This window comes from Panulirus ornatus, chromosome 57 (assembly GCF_036320965.1).
Source record: "Panulirus ornatus isolate Po-2019 chromosome 57, ASM3632096v1, whole genome shotgun sequence".
In the NCBI taxonomy this organism is placed as follows: Eukaryota; Metazoa; Arthropoda; class Malacostraca; order Decapoda; family Palinuridae; genus Panulirus; species Panulirus ornatus.
In genome coordinates, this window is record NC_092280.1 from 6,119,373 (window position 1) to 6,144,568 (window position 25,196).

The following is a 25,196-nucleotide window of genomic DNA, read 5'->3' on the forward strand; positions in this document are numbered from 1 at the left end:
AGGCTCAGCTTAGGATTCATAGGGAAATATTGTAGAGGATGATTTAAGGATGTATGAGGAACTGAATAACAAGTTCAAGTGTTCATTCACAGTGAGATGGAATGGGGAGGAGGTCTTGGAAATCATTGAGATAACTAGAAAAGATATTAACAGCATATCATAAGGACTTGACCCATGCAATGTTCATGATCTTGATGGTGATTTCACCATAAGTGCTCAATATGTGTGCAGATACTCTAGATAAGCCACTTGAGTTACTGTCCAAAATGTCACTTGAGAGAGGCAAAGTGCCAAGGGAATTGAGAAGGGCAAATGCCATACCTATGTATAAGAAAGGAGACTGGGAAAAAGCATTGAACTACAGACCAGTCTCGCTAACAAGTGTAGCAAGATAGGTTCTGGAAAAAATTGTTAGAAAGCAAGTGGATGACTTTCTATGAAAAGGAAATTCCCTAAGTGAAAGACAGCATGGTTTTGGGAAAGGAGGTCATGTATAAAGAACCTCTTAGGATTCTATAAGGGAGTGAACTCAGTTGTGGACAAAAGGTGAAGGTTGGGTGGACAGTTTGTATCCACACTCTAAAAGCATTTGACACTGTACTTCATGATTAAGGAGATAGATCACCAATTAGATGTAAGGGGAAAACTCTTACGATGGATAGAATATTATCTCAGAATTGGAGCCTTTTCCAAATGCGCTGAGATGACCGGCAGAGTGCCACAGGGTTTGATTCTAGGACAATTACTCTTCTTGATGTATGTAAATGACTTGCCTGAAGGTATGGAGTCCTACTTAAACATATTTGCAGTTGATGCAAAGGGCATGAGGGAGGTGAAAAGCAAGGAGGGCTGCTTCAGCTTACTAAGGGACTTAAACAGATTCCAAAGATGGTCTGAAGCATGGTTAATGAAATCCATTCTTAGCATATGTAAATTAATTAGGACATGACAAAACAAAAGATGGCTTCAAAATGACTGCTATCTAGTGGGGAATAAGCTTTAGGATTTTGTGTGTGAGAATTACTTGAGAGTTAACATTGTCCCGAATGTATTGCTATAGTTTCCTAACAGGAGAATAGAGAGATAAACTTTCTTCTGGAAGATATCAGAAAAACTTTCATATATATGGGTAAGGAAATATTAAGCAAGGTGTTTATATCCTAGAGGCCAAAACTAGAATATGCTTCTTAGGTTTGGTCATTGCACCTAAAGAAGAATGAAAATCTCATAGAAAGGTCCAGAAGAGAGCAAGAAAGATATTACCAGAATAAAGACAGCTGGTTTACCAGGAAAGGCTGGAGGCTTTAAATATATACACCTTAAAAGAGAGAATAATGAGGGGTGACCTGATTACAGCCCTTAAGTTTTTAAAACAGATCGACAATGTGGACTGAATGTTCTTTAAGAGATGTAGGGATAAGTTACCAAGAGGACATAAAATGAATTTAAGTAATTAACATCTTAAAGAGGACACAGAAAATAATTCTGTAGTATAAAAGTAGTTAATGAATGGAAATAAATGACTAAGGACATGGGTAATGCAGACAGTAGACATGAATTTAAGAAGTGTGATAGTAGAGAATGTTTAAGAGATGTGGCCCCTTGAGTGTAAAACTCCCTCTCCATATAGTGCAACTTGGTAAGTACACAGAAGAAAGCCTTAGATAGACACCACTTCATATCTATAGTGCTATGTACCACTTCAACAGGCTCTGCCAACCTTACTCTCAGCAGTGATTTATGCTTAGCCCTGCCCTTGCTGGTTTCACTGTCTGCACAGAATTTCAAGATCTTTTGATATTGCCTCTTTATGTAATTGTTGTGTTTCCAACAACAAAGTTTTCAACAAGTTTCTGTGTGGAAACACTTGTTTAGTTTTGTAATACTTAAGTATTTTGCATGATAGGAAGAGTAATATGCTTTAGATCTGACACTGCTCAGATTCTTGAGCTTTATAGACTTTTGAAATATGTATTTTTGAATTTCTTCTGTAATGTAATGTACATAAAACTGAGTACTGCTTATAATCATCTGACAGGTACTGATTGTGGAGAAAATTCATGACTTTACTATTGTCAATAAATATTTCCCAACCCTGACATCAACTGAAGCTAGAAATGGGTTTGGCAAGTTGAAGAACCAGTACCCTTTGGATAAGAATCTTTCATTTTTCCCTGAAATGACAAACGGTTAGTATTAACCACTTATTATTGAATGTAGAAATAGTCAGTCATTCAGTCATGTGAAACTGATACTTACTTTTTTAACAAAATCACCTGTCTTTCACTCTTGTAGTTCTGTAAGGTCATTGTAGTCATATGGCTGACAGTAGCAAGATAGGCAGATATATTGCAAAAATGCCACGGTCACATGCGCACAAAATTTGTGGTCATTATATGTCTTGAGGAGAGATGTGATAGAGCTACTGAAAAATACTGATGTAATCTCTTGCTGAAGCATTACCTCCTTGCACTATCCATGTCACACCTCTGCATTGTTTTGTGGAGGATGGGTTCCACTCTGGCCAAGACTAAACTCATTTGTGAATGAATATATATGTTAGAACTACCTTTTGTTACTGGTTAGGTTTTGAAAATATGTAATCTTCAGGACCCTGCAATGTACATGATTTGGAATTTTATGTAAGTAAGAAATATGGGCCTTTAGATTGTAGCCTTTATATTGTATACATACTCTACCTGGTGCACATAGCTAATTAGGGAGCAATAATTTGACAAATTGCTATCATTTTTTGAATAATATTATCAAGACTATAACCAGATATTATTTATTGTATTACCTAGATAAGTGTATTTTATTATGGTTATGATTTGTTAAGCAGAGGGAAAGAATCATCTCTGTTTGTGAGCATATTGATGTATCCTTGTGGGTACCTGCAGTAGGGAGGAGGAATCATCTCTGTTTGTGAGCATATTGATGTATATTTGTGGCTACCTGCAGTAGGGAGGAGGAGTGGAAGCATGAGACCTAGAGGATGAGCTCAGGCTTGATTAAGTAGGTTCTGCATGTGATACCAACGAACCTCTTTTAAGGTCTAGAAAAGAATGTGATTTCTGGTCAACCCATTGATTGTTTATGTCACATACATTAGATAGAAGTAGTTGGTAAGAACGGTAGCAGGAAGTATTAAATAGAAGTAGAGGATTGGATTATTAGGAAGACACATTGAATTAGGTAATGGTAGTTACTGGGAACATTAGGTAGGAGCCTCTGAAAACGCTGTGTCAGAGTTGCCTTCTGTAAGTGGCTTGTTAAGGGTGAGGCACTAAAGGCCAACAATCAGCAATGGAGTTCACCAGTTGTGGAGCCTGTTTGCCATGTTTCCTGAGCATCTCATTAGTTGCTTATCTCATTCAGGAGAACAAGACTTTATGGAACCAAAACATGGACCTAGAATAATTTGGGACCTTATCAGTTTCATGCCCAAATATCTGCAGTTGTAATCAAGGCCAAAGAAGAGATGGCAGAGTAATAAAATGAAAGTGTGACATCGCCTTTGAAATTGTATGAGGAGGCAGACAAGGTTTTATTTATGGATACTGTAAGGTGTTTTCTGTAGCAGACAGACAGCGCCATGTTTGTGACAAATTTCATTCCAGTTAAAAGCTCCATTTACATATGTTTACCATTGTTTGTATGCTAATTTGACAATTCATTTTTCTGTTACTGCAAAGTATGATAATTTGGTATTATATATGTTTGGAAAACAGCAGAAGTCACGGATCAGACCATTCAAGATTGGGGATTTTTATAAAAATGTGAAATGTAAGTCATTCATTATAAAATGGTTTTTAGAAAAGAAAAGATAAAAGACATTGATAACAAAATATTCACGTCACTGCGAGAAGCAAACCTTAGAGAATCAACATAACATACAGAAACATAATTGTAGCAGTTGATTGACTCAAAGGGTTATAAGCACAGGGAGACGGAGGTGACAATAACAATCCCTCACAATAATATTGAATCAGAGCTTAACCCAATCAAGTATTATAGATACATACAAAATGGCATGTATATAATGCCAGTGGACTATAATGACATTTGTAAATCTCCAAAGCGAAGGATATGGATTTCTCTCATCAAGCACAGCACCTATCTGTCCCTTCTTCTCATCCTGGTTGACATCTTTTCACGTTCAGACATCCACATACATTTTTGGTTGCATAATTAAGACCCATACAGTGGGTCATATCTTGCAAAATAGACTGACAAATCTTTCAGAAATTCAATAGTACTTTGCATATGAATTATTATATGGATGCAATAACTCAGTTTTGCATATGAATTATTATATGGATGAAATATGTTAGTATAAAGAGGTGTAATCCTTGGAAGATTGAGGTGTGCTGGGTCCTAAATGATGGATATCCCTTAATTGCTTTTAGAAGAGGATATCACTTGGAAATGTTTCTTTCTCTTAAAGTGACTTCAGATATTTTCTGAATGGGAGATTTCCTTCCCATAGACATTTTTTTCAATACGACATGAAAGATGAGGGAAAGTGAGGAGCTTACATCAAAAGATCAGCATATTTTTAAGCTAGATCCATATCTGCTCTTATCTCACCGCCTGACTTCCCTTCCATGTGGAATTGAGATTACCTGATGTTTTTTGAAGTCCGAGATTGGCAGCAGAGTAGCTAGATGAGTTAAGGGGGTTTGATAATGTGTTTCCATGGATAGTTGTTTGAAGTGGTTATTTCATAGCCTGTGATTACTGCATTGTTTTTAAGTAAAGTTTTCAAGCTGCCTTCAGAATATTTTAGCTACATTAATTGCATTCATTAAGAGTAACTGTTCCATAATTAGCCATATGTTCTCCTCTTTTGCATAGGTTAATCAGACAACCTGTTAGAGAACTACATGACAGGTAAGGTGAAGGGGGATGTCTAGCAAAATAGAATGCATGTTTCAGGCTCAACATTGGCTTAATTCTACTAAGATGAACGTATTTGTGTCTCCCATGACTCAAAGACAAGTGTTTTCAGGCTTACATCTAACCAGTGGATCATTCAGTAAGATATTTTTGTTGCTCTGGCAGGATTCAAGGGTAAACAAATACCACTACATATAGTTCAAAACTCTATTTGTAGTGAAAATGCCTTATGTTTTTTAATATGAAGCCTGTTCATATACATAAATTTATCATCTGTATTACAGGGTTTCTAACAAAAACAGCAGGAAGGCTGTACTTAGTATGATTAGCTCATATGCTTGAAATGAAGAGGAAAAGACTAACTTCAATTTATTGTATACTTCAACATGTAGTCTACATTTTCATCTTGCTGATCTGAATTTTTATCTAGTAAGAAGCTATAGCCGTAGTGAAAGATAGTTTCATAATGTTCAAAAAAATTATAGTCAGAGAAATTTAAGTTATAAGATATCCAGATGTGAATGTGAGATCATTAAATCCTTTCATTATTCTTTCAGGGACAGTGGAATTGTATACGGTGATACATACCAACAACATGTCAGAGATACTTACATTCCAGGTGGCTGACCCTTTCCTCCCTAAAGCTAATCCTTTTCACTACCACTTTGACTTTGTAAGTTTTATTTTATTTTATTTGTATTCTTGGATTTGTTAAGATGCTGTTCTTGTTCAGTTTTATGGTTTTATGTATAAAACTGCCATAATGGATTAGTTGTACAACATTCCTAGGTTCCATTATCATTATCATAACCAATCCTTGTATCATATATGCCTCATATGATTCTGCAAACTTTTTTTTTTTACATCAAAGGCTTTGGCTATGGACAAAAGTCTTCATTAAGGCTAGGCTTACAAGGCCTAACCATAAACAACCTAAATAACCTCAGGACACTTATGAGCACCTACTTCAGCAAGAGAAAGAACCACTCAGTACCCTCCTACAGCAATCCTTTAATTCCACCCAAAGCTAAGCCTGAACTGCCTAATCATCCATCCTTTCAGAACCAGACAAAGCAAAACTACAAAATAGAGTATTGAGAACAATTACTTGTTTATTGCAAATACAAACACTCAGTATTCTGCATAAGGAAACAAAAATCCACTTAAGTGCATACTGCATACCCTTTTCAACAACTTGGCACCCTCTTCTTTGCAAGAACATTATACCCCTCCCAGTGAAACGAGTTTATGACCAACTGCCATCTCGTAAGCAGAAATATAAAACTCATCCTTGCCTCACATTTCAGCAACTCATGCTTGCAGATCCACTTTTCCTCAACAGAGAGAAAACTGAAACATACTCATACTGTAATGACTTACCAAGCTTGAAACAACTGTCTCTTTCCTCAAGGTCGTTCTTAAACTCCACTCTACATTCCACAGACAAGTTACACCTTCTCACTTGCATTCTGGACACCACCTATCTCTTCAACATTACAGACACCAGTTGATCATATCGCAGCACCCTGCAAGCATGAGACACAGCTTCCTCAGTAAAAATACTGAGCACCTATACATTAGTTGTCCATCATTCAGCCCAGAATGAAAGATACATGACTTTACCACTTGAATTGACCTGTAACAGTGTCTGATGATGAAGGCTAGCTTACTGAGTGCTGCAGGAGCCCCATTAGAAGGGGCTCCTGGGGTAGGAAGTTAAGGTAAGGTAAAGTAAGGTAAAAAGGGCTGAGGAGATAGAGAGGTAATGAAAGAAGAGGAATAATCCATCATATTTGGATGTTATGTGGTATGAAAAGTTGAGGAGATCCAAAGCTTATTGGCAAAGGGGAAGAAACAGACGTCATAATAATCTACACTTGAGTTTCAGCAGCCACACCAAATTCATGTATTTTGATGGGTTGCTGAATATGGTGTTTATCCAATATTAGGTCCATGCTAACCCAGAACTGGAGTAATGCTTACAGTAAAAGAGAGTTAACCCACACTGCAGGGTACAGGAAGTTGATCAAATTCTGAGGTCACATTTAGGGATTTGATAAGTTACATTGTGTTAGTTTAACAGAAGCAGAGAAATTCATTGTTGAAGTGTCATAGTATGACTGCCTTTGATTATTATCTACTTAACCTTTAAATGCCAGGCTTTATCATAGGATGTTTTATACTGGCTGCTCTGCCTTTGATTTGGGTAACCCTTCTTTACTTTTGACTTTGCACACATTCAGTATCCCATTATGCTATACTTAGTATCCCTCAAGGCTGACCTTCCTTTGCCAACTGGTTTACTATCCTTCCCTTGCTTTACATGGTGTTAACCTCTTCTTACATGTGTCTGCAATCTTGCTCATAACTCTTGCTGTGCAAACATCTTATACATTCTTCTGTGCTAACGTTCTTTAGCTTTCTACCATGGTGAGCTGTCACCCTTGGATAGTGGTGACCTCATCTTTCATTTGTAGTGACCATCCTGTGCATTACATTTCGCTGCCACCATCTGTCTTTCATAATGCAAACCTTTTATCTTCCACTGCGTAGAATTTTCTCTTATTTATTTTATTTTATTTTATTTTGCTTTGTCGCTGTCTCCCGCGTTAGCGAGGTAGCGCAAGGAAACTGACGAAAGAATGGCCCAACCCGCCCACATACACATGTATATACATACATGTCCACACACGCACAATATACATACCTATACATCTCAATGTACACATATATATACAGACACAGACATATACATATATACACATGTACATAATTCATACTGTCTGCCTTTATTTGTTCCCATCGCCACCTCGCCATACATGGAATAACAACCCCCTCCCCCTCATGTGTGCGAGGTAGCGCTAGGAAAGACACCAAAGGCCCCATTCGTTCACACTCAGTCTCTAGCTGTCATGTAATAATGCACCGAAACCACAGCTCCCTTTCCACATCCAGGCCCCACACACTTTCCATGGTTTACCCCAGACGCTTCACATGCCCTGGTTCAATCCACTGACAGCACGTTGACCCCGGTATACCACATCGTTCCAATTCACTCTATTCCTTGCACGCCTTTCACCCTCCTGCATGATCAGGCCCCGATCACTCAAAATCTTTTTCACTCCATCTTTCCACCTCCAATTTGGTCTCCCACTTCTCCTCGTTCCCTCCACCTCTGACACATATACCCTCTTGGTCAATCTTTCCCCACTCATTCTCTCCATGTGACCAAACCATTTCAAAACACCCTCTTCTGCTCTCTCAACCACACTCTTTTTATTTCAACACATCTCTCTCACCCTTACATTACTTACTCGATCAAACCACCTCACACCACATATTGTCCTCAAACATCTCATTTCCAGCACATCCACCCTCCTGCGCACAACTCTATCCATAGCTCACGCCTCGCAACCATACAACATTGTTGGAACCACTATTCCTTCAAACATACCCATTTTTGCTTTCCGAGATAATGTTCTCGACTTCCAAACATTCTTCAAGGCTCCCAGAATTTTCGTTCCCTCCCCCACCCTATGATTCACTTCCGCTACCATGGTTCCATCCGCTGCCAAATCCACTCCCAGATATCTAAAACACTTTACTTCCTCCAGTTTTGCTCCATTCAAACTTACCTCCCAATTGACTTGACCCTCAACCCTACTGTACCTAATAACCTTGCTCTTATTCACATTTACTCTTAACTTTCTTCTTTCATACACTTTACCAAACTCAGTCACCAGCCTGCAGTTTCTTACATGAATCAGCCACCAGCGCTGTATCATCAGCGAACAACAACTGACTCACTTCCCAAGCTCTCTCATCCAGAACAGACTGCATACTTGCCCCTCTTTCCAAAACTCTTGCATTCACCTCCCTCACAACCCCATCCATAAACAAATCAAACAACCATGGAGACATCACACACCCCTGCCGCAAACCTACATTCACTGGGAACCAATCACTTTCCTCTCTTCCTACACGTACACATGCCTTACATCCTCGATAAAAACTTTTCACTGCTTCTAACAACTTGCCTCCCACACCATATATTCTTAAAACCTTCCACAGAGCATCTCTATCATATGCCGTCTCCAGATCCATAAATGCTACATACAAATCCATTTGTTTTTCTAAGTATTTCTCACATACATTCTTCAAAGCAAACACCTGATCCACACATCCTCTACCACTTCTGAAACCACACTGCTCTTCCCCAATCTGATGCTCTGTACATGCCTTCACCCTCTCAATCAATTTTCTCTTATTTTGTATTATTCAATAAACTTACTGTATTTTCCATCATACTCATTCTCTTCTGCCTTATGCTTTACAGAACCAATTGTATTGTTTGTTGAAATTTTTTAGTGCTAATAATTAATATTATTTTCTTTTTTTTTCTGTCTGCAGGAGACTTTCCTGAACTTAACAGTAATTGCAATGAATATCTTTGAGAATGTTACTGTCGACCTCTTTCTGGAAATTGTTGGGGAAGTTAGATTATGTCAAATTGAGGACTTCTCAGAAGTAACAGAAAAGGTAAGCAATTCTTTTCTCTAACAGTAATAATTATTGCTTTCATGAATCATTTGTACTCATCCAGAGATTGGTAAGCTAGCCAAAACTTTAACAGTGAGATACTTCTTTACAGTGAAAACATGCACACCAGTAATTTACACTCTGTAGCTTTCATAATGAATTGCTAAACCATACTCAGCTCTTCTGCTTCCTGTCTAACTTTGTTTATTGAACTAGAGCTTTCAGTTATGGACTCATCCATAACAGAATTAGCATGAAAAAATTAAAGATGCATTTGACTAATTTGCGTGAGAAAAGCTTTTTCTGTGGACTACACTATTATTTTCTTGGTTCTAAAGTTATTAAGACATCTTATTCAAACTGCATTTACTGCAAAGATTGTAGTTACCATCAAAAGTAGCTTGAAAAACACTAGATATATAACCAGCTTGCATAGTCATATTCTTTGCTGGATGCAGTGGATTTGTTTTTCTCTCCTTTGTGGAATCTCACATTTAATTTTAACAGAGCTCTCATTGTCTGGAATTGAATTTTCATCCTTCTTTAGTTTGACAAGCTTTTCAAACTTTTCTGTGCGTTTCCTCCCTTTTTTTTTTAGGTTGATAGAATCTGGGCCTGATGGCACTTGATTTGATGGAGAGAAAACTAGTTTTGTATGTAAGGGTTACATTGTGTGTTACTTTTTTAATTTCTTCTCCTTTCACTGATGTACTTCTGCTGAGCTCACAGAGCCATATGACTGCTTTTTGATAAGACAGGCAAAGATGTAACAAGAACTGCCATAGTCTCATTAGAAATTTGTAACTTAACATTTTTATATAATGTCCTAAAGGGCAGTGTGACAAAAGTACTCAGAAAACACTGTTGTAATCACCCCTTAACTCTAGAAACTTTTGCTTTATATGTGACACAATGAAGTCTCATTTTCTGTATCAGCCTTTACTTTAGTAGTTTTGCAGCTCTTGTGGGGTGTGTGTGTGTGTGTGTGTGTGTGTGTGTCCTTACCACCAAGGCTTGGGTCTTTGACATGCATCTGGTTGTTGCTTCCCATAGTCGTTTCTGTTTGGAGATGAGCCACATAGGGATTAACCGACATAATATTTTTTCTGCCAGCATCAAAGCTGTTAAAATTTCCTCCTTCTTTCATGTTTTACTCTTTCTTTAACATTTCCTCTTATAAAAGTCAGGTCTACAAACACATGAGGAGCTCCTTTATATTTCTTTATTCTTTTTTTTATACCCTATTTTCATATGAGGTGACCAAGATGGGGGGTACATTTTGCCATAGCCATATTGATAGATATAATAAAAAGAAGGAATTGATTGAAGATAGGCTTTGCTCTGGTCAAGGCTAAAGTTTGCCTTCTCTTTGATCTGGCTTATTTTTTATATGGAGCGCCAGTATTATCTCCTGTTATATTGCTATTTTTTGCATGATTCTCATATCTATAATAAATTTTTTTGCTTGCAAATTTATGTTAGCATTAAACCTGCGATGGGAGTGAATGGGGGCAGACAGTGTGACGTGTGCATGGGTATATGTGTATGTGTCTGTGTATGTATATATATGTGTACATTGAGATGTATAGGTATGTATATTTGCGTGTTTGGACGCGTGTGTGTATACATTGTGTATGAGGGTGGATTAGGCCATTTCTTTCGTCTGTTTCGTTGCGCTACCTCGCAGACACGGGAGACAGCAACAAAGCAAAATAATAATAATGAAAATAAACCTGCCATGTTTAAGAGCAGAGTGAAAATGTTGTATTTCTCTTATTGACGATAATGGTCTCTTGAGAAAATGAATTGTTGATTACTTAAGATAGATGTTTTGAGGATATGGTACATATGTTTATGTACTGATGTCAATTTTTGACACACCTTTTTCATGTTCAGAACACTGGTATATGCACGTTGATTATTAACAATGACATTTAAGTAGACATGATCTGTTGATCACTTATTTCCATGTTTTATTGCAAGTATAGAGAGAATGAAAAGGAAAATCTTTAATGATCCATGTTTTTGCTGTGACAGGTATGACCTTTTGGAGAAATATAACACAAAAACAGCACAGATCATGCTGATGTGTCTTTACCAGCACAATACCTTCACCCATGGTGCAATGAGCAAGATTTTGCTAATAGAAGTGTCTTTTCTAGTGCAGTTTTATCCTATTATGAAACAAGCAGTGCAGTATATGCTAATATGTCTTTGGTTATATAGTATCCTCTGCTGGGTAAACCAACAGTGTGCATGCTGATGTGTCTTTGCCAGTCACATTGTATATTTTTGCTAACATAGAGCATGCTGACCACTGATGTATCATTAAATGATCTTGTGATACATCAAGTCACACATCATGTACGAACATGTCATTGAAATTACAGTCTCACCTCTTGTAAAACATCCAGCAATTTAACTTATGCTGATGCATCTTTGACTTTCTGAGGTCTCCTGTGAAATGTTTATAGGAGTGCAGTTACTGAATGGACATGGTCTCCTTGTATGTTATATCAAGCTACACAATACATGCTGGTGTATTTCTGACCCTCCAAGGTCTCCTCCAATGACACATTTTGCATCACATTGCATGTGAATGTGTCCTTGTCATTATTTCTTTTGTGTGACAAGCAGCACAGCATATGCTGTTATGACTTTAATAGAATGTATTTCTTAAGGCAGTAATGATATAAACATTCTTAATGCACAATCCTTTTTTAGGAGCACTTTATGGTGCAACATAACATTGCATTGACATATGTTGATTATGAAGTATGAACTTAATTCCATGTCATATTCAGTGCTGCAGACACTCCCACAATGAGTGGGTTATATAAAATATTAGATGGGATCGGTGTCATTGCTTCCCTTGATACTTGTATAATGTTGTGATACTGTAATGCTTGATCAGTACAGGTAAACATGACTGGGCTGTTCTATGAGTCATGGTGATCACACTCGCATTGTCAAAAATTATTCATGCACCCACCTGCTTAGATGTTTCTTTATATTGATAGGAGTGGTTCACCTAATCCTCTTTCTTTCCCATAAGTATTGACATTCATGGATCTGATACATGTGCTTATTTCCAGGAATGTGACCCACATGAAAGTAGAGGGTTACAAGCATATGTAGAAATATTACACATTAAACTTTGAATGGTGCACTATGCATTACTGTAATATGCTTTGTCAAAATATGCTAAAAATTGTTCAGGCTATTTTCTGTCATGTTTTACACCAAAGTCCTCCATCACCCTAGGATGATATCCACAAATTTTTTTATGGTTTTTATGTAATGTGCCCTATATGACCATACAGATGCTGAGTACAAGAGTGGTAGCGACACAGATGGTGGGATCCCTTGTTGGCCACCTTCCTCCTTACCCCTGCTTAAATCGCCAAGTCCCTTATTTCCTTACCATTCACCTGTTATTCTTCTTCACTATCCTTACACTCTGCTGCATCTGATGACAAATTCTCATCATTACTTTGTTTATTCAACAATCTATGTATTGTCTGTGGGGTCAGTACATGTACAGCCAGAAATGTTGAAGGATGTTCTTCTGCAGTAGTGATTGTAGTTGTACTGAGGAGAACATAACTATTTTCTGTACATACCAGGCTACAGAAGAGACTTCTGTAGGCCACTAATATTACCACAATTGAGCTGGCAATGTAAGCAGATGTGAGCAAATTTAAAACATATAATGTGGGGTTCGCAAATGGCTGGCATGTGTTGGAAGTATATTGGAGGTGTATCTTCTTTGGAAATATTCTCACTCTCCACTTTGCATGTTAAACCAAGTCACCATCACTCCAGGGTTACCAGTAAAGAAAATTGGGTGTAGTTGTTACAAAATTTCTTCCTTGTGATCATAGCTCAACTAAGGGTGGTGAGGATGGCCATCTATCCTTTATATGTAATCACAATGAAATTGTACTTGCAAGTCTTTTATTTCTTGACATACTTCATGTTTTACTTCTTCACTTTTTTAACAACTGGTACTATAAGTGCTTCTCTTCATTTCTTAAGATAACCCAATAATTCACATTTTTCCCATGTACATATGACTTACAGGTCTTTACAAGTAGTGGATGTATGGGTATGAAAGGGAGCAAAAATTTTCCTCACAACTTTGTGTAGATAAAAGAGACCTTTTTTGTATACTAATGGAATGAAAAGTCTACTGATCATGTAAATGGAAGAGGGAAAAGTTGAATTATTATCTGATAGTGTGAACTATCCTCTGTAGGATTATCAGATAAGAATGAGTCATGTTAGAGTTAAGGGTTAAATAGAATTCCAGTATTTGTCAGCAGATGGTTTGCTTCTGTAGCAATTTTCCTCATGTGGGGCTTAAGCATCAGGTTAAGGTCAGTGTCATTTCCTAGGTTAGTTTTACATGTTACTGATTCCTGTAGTGTACTTCCCAGCAAGTGATGATAACACTAAGGGTTTCTTTTAGTGTATCTATTGCTTATTACTTTGCACTTAGCTGGATCAGTAGTTTGTCAGAGCAGCTGTGGAGTTCACATTATCTTTTATATTTATTTGTTAGAATTAGCATGTTTATTGTTTTTGTATGTTTATTCTTGTCAGCCAAAAATCTTTGCTTAAGTCCCTGTAAGAGCAGTGCATCTTATCCCCTTTTCACCTTACACTAGAAGTATTAATACTTGCAGATATAACATTCATGTCAACATAACTCTTACAAATATTAAGGGCTCCCAGTACATATCTTGTGTGTTTATTGTAGAGAGAACAAGAAAAGCTTTTAAGTTTTATTGTATGTCTTTTTTTTCTATTGCTCATTTTCCATTGTTCATTTGCTCCACATAGTGTTTTGTGTAGATGGATTTTTTATCATTCATGAGATCTTAGCAATGTGGGAAATATCAAGTTCAATTACATATTTTCAGGAAGAAACAAAAACATTTCTAATATCGTTTGAAAGCTTGGGAGGGGGAACTTGTTTACTAGTTGACTGGGATGACACTGACCCAATAGTGTCTGAGGCATATGGAGAGAAGACTACTTGTCAGTCAGGATATGTTGACGCAATATACCATGATTTACCACTTCTGGATGTCTCTGTCAACTTAACACACACATACAGGTGAGTGACTATTTGAGCAAGTTTTCATAATTTCAAAGATATATCATAGATTAATGACAAGTTTTTGTAGAATTTATCATATTCTCAGTATGTATTACATTGTAGAGATCAGATTTATTTTGATATTTGAGGTTCAGTAACTTATTTAGGAAATATCAGGGGAAATTTATTTTATTTATGAATAGGTCTTGAATGGGTTTTTGTTATTCACATGAATGTATTTAGATACTAAATACACTCATGTGAATAACCAAAATCAGTGCAAGATCCCAGATGTTTTTCTTGGGCATGTCTTATTCACTAATGTATCTGAAATTTACCAACAGCGATGAAGGTAAATACAATGTAACCATCTTGGCATTCAACGATTTAAGTGATTGTCTGGACTCTGTCATGACTTTTGTGACCAACCTTAAATGCAAGCCTCCAATTGTGAGTATCATAGATGGCACCATAGACCATTTAGCACCAGTGCAATTCTTCCGCAGCGGCAAGATTAACTCTCTGGACACTGATGCTTCTATCAACTGTGAGCTTACAACCAAAACAAAGTGAGATATAGATAAATTAAATGATGACTTTCTAAAGAAGAAGACTAACCCTTTATCTCCTGGGACTTGTTCCCTTTCCCAACCCTAAGACTTCATGTGTTTTCAGATTTGATACCTTTTTTTTAAGTGCATGAAATGTCATGTAAGAGATCATGTAGACCACTAACATTCTCCTGAGAGTTTAAAAAAGTTTCCTTTGCATCATCAGCACAGAGTGTTAAAGACAAGCTGCTAAACAGTTTTTATTGGCTGCTATCTCATTTATTTTATCACATATTTATTTCCTACTCCAATGCTTCCAGTTGTTGACTGCTCTGTCTTTCTTTGTCACAGAATACTCTGTTTTCTTTTATGAATTATGTGATTTATACAAATCACATGTCAGTATAGAAATATTAGGTGATTGTTAGTTGGCATCATTTGCTTAAATTTCCTTTTATTGCCACTTGTGTTCTTCAGCCACGTGTACCAAGATACATCCACACCATCTTTCTTTATCTTTCTCTTTTCATGGTAGCTAGGATGGCACTGGCAATTAGATGCTATAAATAGTCATCTCATTAGTGCTGTTTAAGCATAGATATTTAGTTTTATTCATACTTGCTCACTGTTTCCAGCATTAGTGAGGTAGTGCCTGGAATAAACAAATAAACAGCTTAATTATTCATAGAAAGACAAAGATGTGTGAAAATTTTTCTTTACAGGCACACAGATGCTTGTCAGTAATGTTCAGTCTTGCTTTAGCTTTTTCCAATTATTTCCTTTGAATACAGATGTATTTAAAAACTACTTGGATTTTACCAAGATGAGAATTTTCTCTGCTGTAGGGCTACACAGAAATTCTAAAGGAATTGATAATATGGTATTTTATATAAGGAGGTAACAGTTGCTATACTTATTGCTAGAATATAAAGAAAATTCTAGACTGTTTAGAGAAGAAATTAAGGAAAAATTTGAACTTAACAGTTGTTTCACGGCTTTCTGAAACACTGTTTCAGCCATGTATAGAATTAGGTGTTGTTGGATTCATATATATAAAGAGAGGTAACTTTACTTAAATATACTTTTTGCAGAAAACGGTGGCAGTTATATTATACAGTCTCAGCAACTGAAATTATTTGGTATCCACTTCATACAATGCATGTCTTTGAATCGTGGAATAGATCTGAGCTGATACTACCAGAACTTTCTCTTGAATATGGCCTATTTATGGGAGTCTACACTTTGACTATGTATGGTAAGTACAAAGTATGTTTTGAGATACCATTCATAGTCATTGATTTGCTTGAAGGAGAACATTTAGCATAGGTATTTTTATGTAGATCATATGAGTGGCATGTGTCTGGATACCAATCTTCTTATTCCTTACTTAGCCATACCACAGTCTATATACTATTCCCCCATTTTATGAAGTTACAATGTTATGTATCTGTACTTCATCATTTCTTCTTGTGGTGATGTCCATAGCTTTTACTGTCTTTAGCAGGGAATACTTAACAAATTTATTGAAATGAAGGTAGTTTGAAGTAGAAGAAAGAAGGTTATCAGTAATTTGTAAAAACTAGCAGTTTCTTGACCAAGCTTCACACTCATGAACCATTTATGAGGGTTTAGGTATCCAGCATCTTTTTTGGATTTCATTCATCAGAAGACATGGAAACAAACATATTAGTATTGGATAGTTGCTTAAGAATAGATACTTTCATTAATAGTATCATGTCTTGTTGAAATTGCTGAGCCATCAGATCAACTTTAATATTCATTACTACTACACGATAGTCTGAATTGCTGCTGTATTTATGAAAGGTAGATAAAGAAAACCAAGCTAACCAATATTTACCTCTGTAATAGCAGCTTCATGAAATCCTTTTAGTTTTCCTGATTTGAATTTTAAGATTGTCTTTGGCTGAAGTTCTTGCCCACTTTAAAAGAATGACCTTTTCCTGTTTCATGTGTTATAGGCTTTGTACATTTTCCCTTATGACTTTTAATGGATCAGAAAACCAGTAAGTTGAAGATTATATAATATTTTGTCTGTTGTCAAGTAGATTAGGGTGAGGCTTGATATCTTACTTGTTAGTATGAGTTTTTTATTTATTGTGATTATTGAAATAGGAGTAAAGAGGGATGAATGCTTCATTCATTGTTATAGCTTTCTTCATAGGATTTCAACATGATATGATTTCTCATTACATGCTGGTTTACAATCCTTTTAGGACTTTTAAGGATATCTGCACTTCATTATATAATGTCACTGCCTAGTGTCTTGATCTATACGTCATATGATATGCATGAGAGCTATCTATGTATTATATAAAGACGAAATCAGAGAAGATTTTTTTGAATTATTAACTTCACAAACTGTAATGAATACGGTAATTACATTTGCAGTTATTGTTTGAAATATATCAAACATGTATAACTTGAATCTGTATGTACTTTTTTTTATCTGTCTCTATATCCCTGATGTTTGTACTCTCTGGCAACTCCCATCAAGGGGATGGCCATAGCAAAGCATCTCCACTTATCCCTGTCCATACATGTATCCCTTGCATACACCATTCCAAGCATTCTTCCACCATTTCTCTCCCTCCAATACTCTCTCTTTCTGTTTCTTCATGTCGTAGGTGGGCTTCCTTTCACACCAGCCCCTTTAATCATACTATCATACATTCTCCTTGTAAACTCACCATCTTGCATTCTTTTTACATGCCCAAACCACCTCAGAGTATCATGTTTCACCCACTCTACCATTCCATAATTCATTCCCTTTGCATTTCCTGCCGTACCAAACCTCTCATACACTCCCTCATTTCTTTCTTCAGTCCATTAGTCATACTACATGCTCCTCACAAATAGTTCATATCCAGAGCATGGATTCTTGACCTCTGTGACTTATTCCATGTCCATGTTTCATCTGCATAGGTCAGGTTTAGGATGACTATACTGTCCCTAAGTCTTTTCTTTACTTCCATACTTAACATCTCTACCCTTCACTGTGCTGTTAAGTGACCCATTGACTCCTTTACTATGTACAGCTATCTTCCTTATCTCTCCTTCCATATCACCAAACTTAACAGGATAGCTCTCAAATACTTAAATTCTCTCACCTCTTCCACTCTTTCATCCCCAGTATCTATAACACAGTTTAGTTCCTTTCTTTGTTCACTTTAGGGCTTTCCAAAATCTATACTTTCTCTTTTCTTTCAAGCACCATTACTTTACTTGTACTTGCATTTACCTTCCATTGCCTTTGCTTATGCACTTCATAAAACACACAACCTTCTGCAACTCCTCCTCACCTCCACCAAACTGCACAGAATCATCCACAGACAGGCTTGTCATTAGCCTGTATACCTCATCACCACACTCTATCTCTGCACTCCCTTTCTGTGGTTTTTCTTTCATTTTTCCTATCACACCATCCATACATATGTTAAAAAGTCAAGGATAGGTCACACAGCCCTGCCTGAAAGTCGCATGTATACCAAAACTTGTGCTCAACTTTCCATCCACTCTTATACTTGCTTTTTATACTCTAAGAAAGGTTTTCACACTATCCAAGAATTGTCCCCAACCCTGTATAGCCTTAACACATCCCATGAAGCATTCCACCTACCTCTGTCATACGCTTTCTCCACATCCATAAAAGCTACATACAATTTCTTATTTTTGCTACATGCTTTTCCAAAGTCATTTTTGCCATTATGATATGATGACCCACACATCCCCTGCCTAAAATCCTCTTGCTCCTTACTTATTCTACATTCAATCATTTCCATCAGTCCATCAATCAACTCTCTTGCATGCACTTCTGGTATACTTAACATACTTATTCTTCTTTACTTGCACATACATCCTTAGCACATTTTCTTTAAAAGAAAGGAATAATTATAGCTTTCACCCAGTCCTCAGGGACAAGTTTTTGTTTCCATGATAGATTACATATCAGATGCATCCATCACTCTGTCACAATTTCTCCTCTGTACTTCAACATTTCAGCCATAATCTCATCCATTCCAGGTACCTTTTCTGCCTTCAACATGACTATTGCCCATTTTACCTCTCATTTGCTATAGGCCCCTGCACTTGTATCTTTTTCCTTCCATCCTCCATACCCATTTCATGTGCTAACTACTGCCTCACATTCTCCCACATTCATCATTTCTGCAAAAGATATTTTCCATCTTCCTTTAACTTCTTCCCTCCGATTCACTAACCCCCTTCCTTACTCCTCGCAATAATGTTTCCACTTTTACATCCATCTCTTTTCTTTTTCACCTCCTTCCAGAACAATTTCTTATTTTCTTTAAACTTCTCCCATTTATTTTTCCCTTAATGACTTCAGATCCTGAGAAGCTAGATCCAAGCTGGCCTTTCCATAAGCAGTTGCACACAATTTTTGAAATTGTAAAGACACCTCTCATAGCTGTTCTTCTGGAAGCTGCAGTATCTAAGGTCGTTCGTGGATTAGACCAAGAAGTCGAGTTTGAACCCTACAAATACTCAATTGACCCAGATTTCCCTGAGGAGAAGGTACAATCATTATGTTTGATATTAAATGTTACTCTCAGACTTTGCATCATATAATCTCTTCTTCATCCCAGAGATTTTCTTTGATGATTGATGTGATAATAACAGATTAATCTTAATTGTTTATACACAGTAGGGAGACCACTAAACTATGTTGACTGATGAGATAACAAATTAGTGTAGCTCTTTATGCACACTAGGGAGATTACTAAATTATGTGGTTGTTCATCTTTCTGTTCTGGTTCAGTCTGTCCAGTGGGCTGTGAGAGATTCTCTAAGATTCCTTGAGTTTAGAAACCAACAGATCATTCCTTCTGGTGAGATTTATGCCTCTCACCCTTTGCTAGCCATTTCTCAGGAGGTGTGGGCTTCAGCTCAGTCCAGGTCCCCTCCTGCCACTCAGGAACCTCCACTTGGCAAAGACATAATTATCCTGCCAACTTGTCCACCATGACAGTAGTTGCCACACAGTTCTCTAGGTTTCTGACATGTCACATCATCTATTATCCTTTTTTTGTATTTTTCTCTGCTTCTTCCATCCTTCCAAGTATATATTTCCTTTGTGTCACTGAGGGATTTAGAAGCAGATTGAAGAAGAGCCTCCCCAAGGAACTTCTCATTCAGAAGGTGTCCATCATTTCCTTGGGTGTTCTGGTATCACTAACCTCTGTATCTGTATTCTGGATGATTGCCATAGAACTTGATGAGGGCTTACTTGACCTCCACAGGGAAGCTATGTTTAGGATGCAAGGCTTTCTGGTAGTGGTCAAGGAATTCTTCCAATGGTTGTGAGGAGGTATGGTCTAGTCCACAGAGGTACTTATACAGTGCTTAGTCTCCCCAGGACACCTAGATGGACGTGGTTGAAGATGAAAGAACTTAATTTATATTTAAGCACACATCTAGGTTGCATTCATATATATATATATTTTTTTTTTTTTTTTTTTCTTATGGATGGGGTTGTTAGGGAGGTGAATGCAAGAGTTTTGGAAAGAGGGGCAAGTATGAAGTCTGTTGGGGATGAGAGAGCTTGGGAAGTGAGTCAGTTGTTGTTCGCTGATGATACAGCGCTGGTGGCTGATTCTGGTGAGAAACTGCAGAAGCTGGTGACTGAGTTTGGTAAAGTGTGTGAAAGAAGAAAGTTAAGAGTAAATGTGAATAAGAGCAAGGTTATTAGGTACAGTAGGGTTGAGGGTCAAGTCAATTGGGAGGTAAGTTTGAATGGAGAAAAACTGGAGGAAGTAAAGTGTTTTAGATATCTGGGAGTGGATCTGGCAGCAGATGGAACCATGGAGGCGGAAGTGGATATATATATATATATATATATATATATTTTCTTTTCTTCTTTTAAACTATCCGCCATCTCCCGCATTAGCGAGGTAGCGTTAAGAACAGAGGACTGGGCCTTTGTGGAATATCCTCACCTGGCCCCCCTCTGTTCCTTCTTTTGGAAAATTAAAAAAAAGAAAAAAAAAAAGAGAGGGGAGGATTTCCAGCCTCCCGCTCCCATATATATATATATATATATGCAGAAGCTGGTGACTGAGTTTGGTAAAGTGTGTGGAAGAAGAAAGTTAAGAGTAAATGTGAATAAGAGCAAGGTTATTAGGTACAGTAGGGGTGAGGGTCAAGTCAATTGGGAGGTGAGTTTGAATGGAGAAAAACTGGAGGAAGTGAAGTGTTTTAGATATCTGGGAGTGGATCTGTCAGCGGATGGAACCATGGAAGCGGAAGTGGATCATAGGGTGGGGGAGGGGGCGAAAATTTTGGGAGCCTTGAAAAATGTGTGGAAGTCGAGAACATTATCTCGGAAAGCAAAAATGGGTATGTTTGAAGGAATAGTGGTTCCAACAATGTTGTATGGTTGCGAGGCGTGGGCTATGGATAGAGATGTGCGCAGGAGGATGGATGTGCTGGAAATGAGATGTTTGAGGAAAATGTGTGGTGTGAGGTGGTTTGATCGAGTAAGTAACGTAAGGGTAAGAGAGATGTGTGGAAATAAAAAGAGCGTGGTTGAGAGAGCAGAAGAGGGTGTTTTGAAATGGTTTGGGCACATGGAGAGAATGAGTGAGGAAAGATTGACCAAGAGGATATATGTGTCGGAGGTGGAGGGAACGAGGAGAAGAGGGAGACCAAATTGGAGGTGGAAAGATGGAGTGAAAAAGATTTTGTGTGATCGGGGCCTGAACATGCAGGAGGGTGAAAGGAGGGCAAGGAATAGAGTGAATTGGAGCGATGTGGTATACAGGGGTTGACGTGCTGTCAGTGGATTGAATCAAGGCATGTGAAGCGTCTGGGGTAAACCATGGAAAGCTGTGTAGGTATGTATATTTGCGTGTGTGGACGTGTGTATGTACGTGTGTATGGGGGTTGGGCCATTTCTTTCGTCTGTTTCCTTGCGCTACCTCGCAAACGCGGGAGACAGCGACAAAGTATAAAAAAAAAAAAAATATATATATATATATATTTTTTTTTTTTTTTTTTTTTTTATACTTTGTCGCTGTCTCCCGCGTTTGCGAGGTAGCGCAAGGAAACAGACGAAAGAAATGGCCCAACCCCCCCCCATACACATGTACATACACACGTCCACACACGCAAATATACATACCTACACAGCTTTCCATGGTTTACCCCGGACGCTTCACATGCCTTGATTCAATCCACTGACAGCACGTCAACCCCTGTATACCACATTGCTCCAATTCACTCTATTCCTTACCCTCCTTTCACCCTCCTGAATGTTCAGGCCCCGATCACACAAAATCCTTTTCACTCCATCTTTCCACCTCCAATTTGGTCTCCCTCTTCTCCTCGTTCCCTCCACCTCCGACACATATATCCTCTTGGTCAATCTTTCCTCACTCATTCTCTCCATGTGCCCAAACCATTTCAAAACACCCTCTTCTGCTCTCTCAACCACGCTCTTTTTATTTCCACACATCTCTCTTACCTTTACGTTACTTACTCGATCAAACCACCTCACACCACACATTGTCCTCAAACATCTCATTTCCAGCACATCCATCCTCCTGCGCACAACTCTATCCATAGCCCACGCCTCGCAACCATACAACATTGTTGGAACCACTATTCCTTCAAACATACCCATTTTTGCTTTCCGGGATAATGTTCTCGACTTCCACACATTTTTCAAGGCTCCCAAAATTTTCGCCCCCTCCCCCACCCTATGATCCACTTCCGCTTCCATGGTTCCATCTGATATATATATATATATATATATATATATATATATATATATATATATATATATATATATACATATATATATATATAGTAGGAGTCACGCAGGGAGTGCTCATCCTCCTTGAAGGCTCAGATTGGGGTGTCTAAATGTCTGGATGTAACCAAGATGAGAAAAAAGGAGAGATAGGTAGTATGTTTGAGGAAAGGAACCTGGAGATTTTGGCTCTGAGTGAAACGAAGCTCAGGGGTAAAGGGGAAGAGTGGTTTGGGAATGTCTTGGGAGTAAAGTCAGGAGTTAGTGAAAGGACAAGAGCAAGGGAAGGAGTAGTACTACTCCTGAAACAGGAGTGGTGGGAGTATGTGATATAGTGTAAGAAAGTAAACTCTAGATTGATATGGGTAAAACTGAAAGTGGATGGAGAGTGATGGGTGATTATTGGTGCATTTGCACCTGGGCATGAGAAGAAAGATTATGTGAGGCAAGTGTTTTGGGAGCAGCTGAATGAGTGTGTTAGTAGTTTTGATGCACGAGACCGGGTTATAGTGATGGGTGATTTGAATGCAAAGGTGAGTAATGTGGCAGTAGAGGGAATAATTGGTATACATGGGGTGTTCAGTGTTGTAAATGGAAATGGTGAAGAGCTTGTAGATTTATGTGCTGAAAAAGGACTGGTGATTGGGAATACCTGGTTTAAAAAGCGCGATATACATAAGTATACGTATGTAAGTAGGAGAGATGGCCAGAGAGCTTTATTGGATTACATGTTAGTTGATAGGCACGCGAAAGAGAGACTTGTGGATGTTAATGTGCTGAGAGGTGCAACTGGAGGGATGTCTAATCATTATCTTGTGGAGGGGAAGGTGAAGATTTGTAGAGGTTTTCAGAAAAGAAGAGAGAATGTTAGGGTGAAGAGAGTGGTGAGGGTAAGTGAGCTTGGGAAGGAGACTTGTGTGAGGAAGTACCAGGAGAGGCTGAGTAAAGAATGGAAAAAGGTGAGAACAAAGGAGGCAAGAGGAGTGGGGCAGGAATGGGATGTATTTAGGGAAGCAGTGATGGCTTGCGCAAAAGATGCTTGTGGCATGAGAAGCGTGGGAGATGGACAGATTAGAAAGGGTAGTGAGTGGTGGGATGAAGAAGTAAGATTATTAGTGAAAGAGAAGAGAGAGGAATTTGGATGATTTTTGCAGGGAAATAATGCAAATGAGTGGGAGATGCATAAAAGAAAGAGGCAGGAGGTCGAGAGGAAGGTGAAAGAGGTGAAAAAGAGGGCAAATGAGAGTTGGGGTGAGAGAGTATCATTAAATTTTAGGGAGAATAAAAAGATGTTTTGGAAGGAGGTAAATAAAGTGCATAAGACAAGGGAACAAATGGGAACTTCAGTGAAGGGGGCTAATGGGGAGGTGATAACAAGTAGTGGTGATGTGAGAGGGAGATGGGGTGAGTGTTTTGAAGGTTTGTTGAATGTGTCTGATAATAGATTGGCAGATATTGGATGTTTTGGTCGAGGTGTGTGCAAAGTGAGAGGGTTAGGGAAAATGATTTGGTAAACAGAGAAGAGGTAGTAAAAGCTTTGCGGAAGATGAAAGCCGGCAAGGCAGCGGGTTTGGATGGTATTGCAGTGGAATTTATTAAAAAGGGGGTGACTGTATTGTTGACTGGTTGGAAAGGTTACTTAATGTATGTATGAGGATTGGCAGAATGCTTGCATAGTGCCATTGTACAGAGGCAAAGGGGATAAGAGTGAGTGCTCAAATTACAGAGGTATAAGTTTGTTGAGTATTCCTGGTAAATTATATGGGAGGGTATTGATTGAGAGGGCGAAGGCATGTACAGAGCATCAGACTGGGGAAGAGCAGTGTGGTTTCAGAAGTAGCAGAGGATATGTGGATCAGGTGTTTGCTTTGAAGAATGTATGTGAGAAATACTTAGAAAAGCAAAAGGATTTGTATGTAGCATTTATGGATCTGAAGAAGGCATATGATAGAGTTGATAGAGATGCTCTGTGGAAGGTATTAAGAATATATGGTGTGGGAGGCAAATTGTTAGAAGCAGTAAAAATTTTTTATCGAGGATGTAAGGCATGTGTACGTGTAGGAAGATAGGAAAGTGATTGGTTCTCAGAGAATGTAGGTTTGCGACAGGGGTGTGTGTTGTCTCCATGGTTGTTTAATTTGTTTATGGATGGGATTGTTAGGGAGGTGAATGCAAGAGTTTTGGAAAGAGGGGCAAGTATGCAGTCTGTTATGGATGAGAGAGCTTTGGAAGTGAGTCAGTTGTTGTTTGCTGATGATACAGTGCTGGTGGCTGATTCAGGTGAGAAACTGCAGAAACTGGTGACTGAGTTTGG

The 25,196-nt window shown here is 38.1% G+C and overlaps 1 protein-coding gene across 1 annotated transcript in view; it reads left to right on the plus strand.

Annotated features, from left to right (window-relative positions):
- The window catches only part of LOC139766169 (polycystin-1-like), a 303,003-nt gene that overhangs the window by 67,197 nt on the left and 210,610 nt on the right, over positions 1-25,196 (plus strand). The window contains exons 16-23 of the mRNA XM_071694439.1: positions 2,039-2,189; positions 5,457-5,595; positions 6,207-6,267; positions 9,310-9,438; positions 14,364-14,560; positions 14,887-15,111; positions 16,185-16,348; positions 19,460-19,647. Coding sequence (XP_071550540.1) covers positions 2,039-2,189; positions 5,457-5,595; positions 6,207-6,267; positions 9,310-9,438; positions 14,364-14,560; positions 14,887-15,111; positions 16,185-16,348; positions 19,460-19,647 — 1,254 coding nt within the window. The remainder of the gene's footprint in view (positions 1-2,038; positions 2,190-5,456; positions 5,596-6,206; positions 6,268-9,309; positions 9,439-14,363; positions 14,561-14,886; positions 15,112-16,184; positions 16,349-19,459; positions 19,648-25,196) is intronic.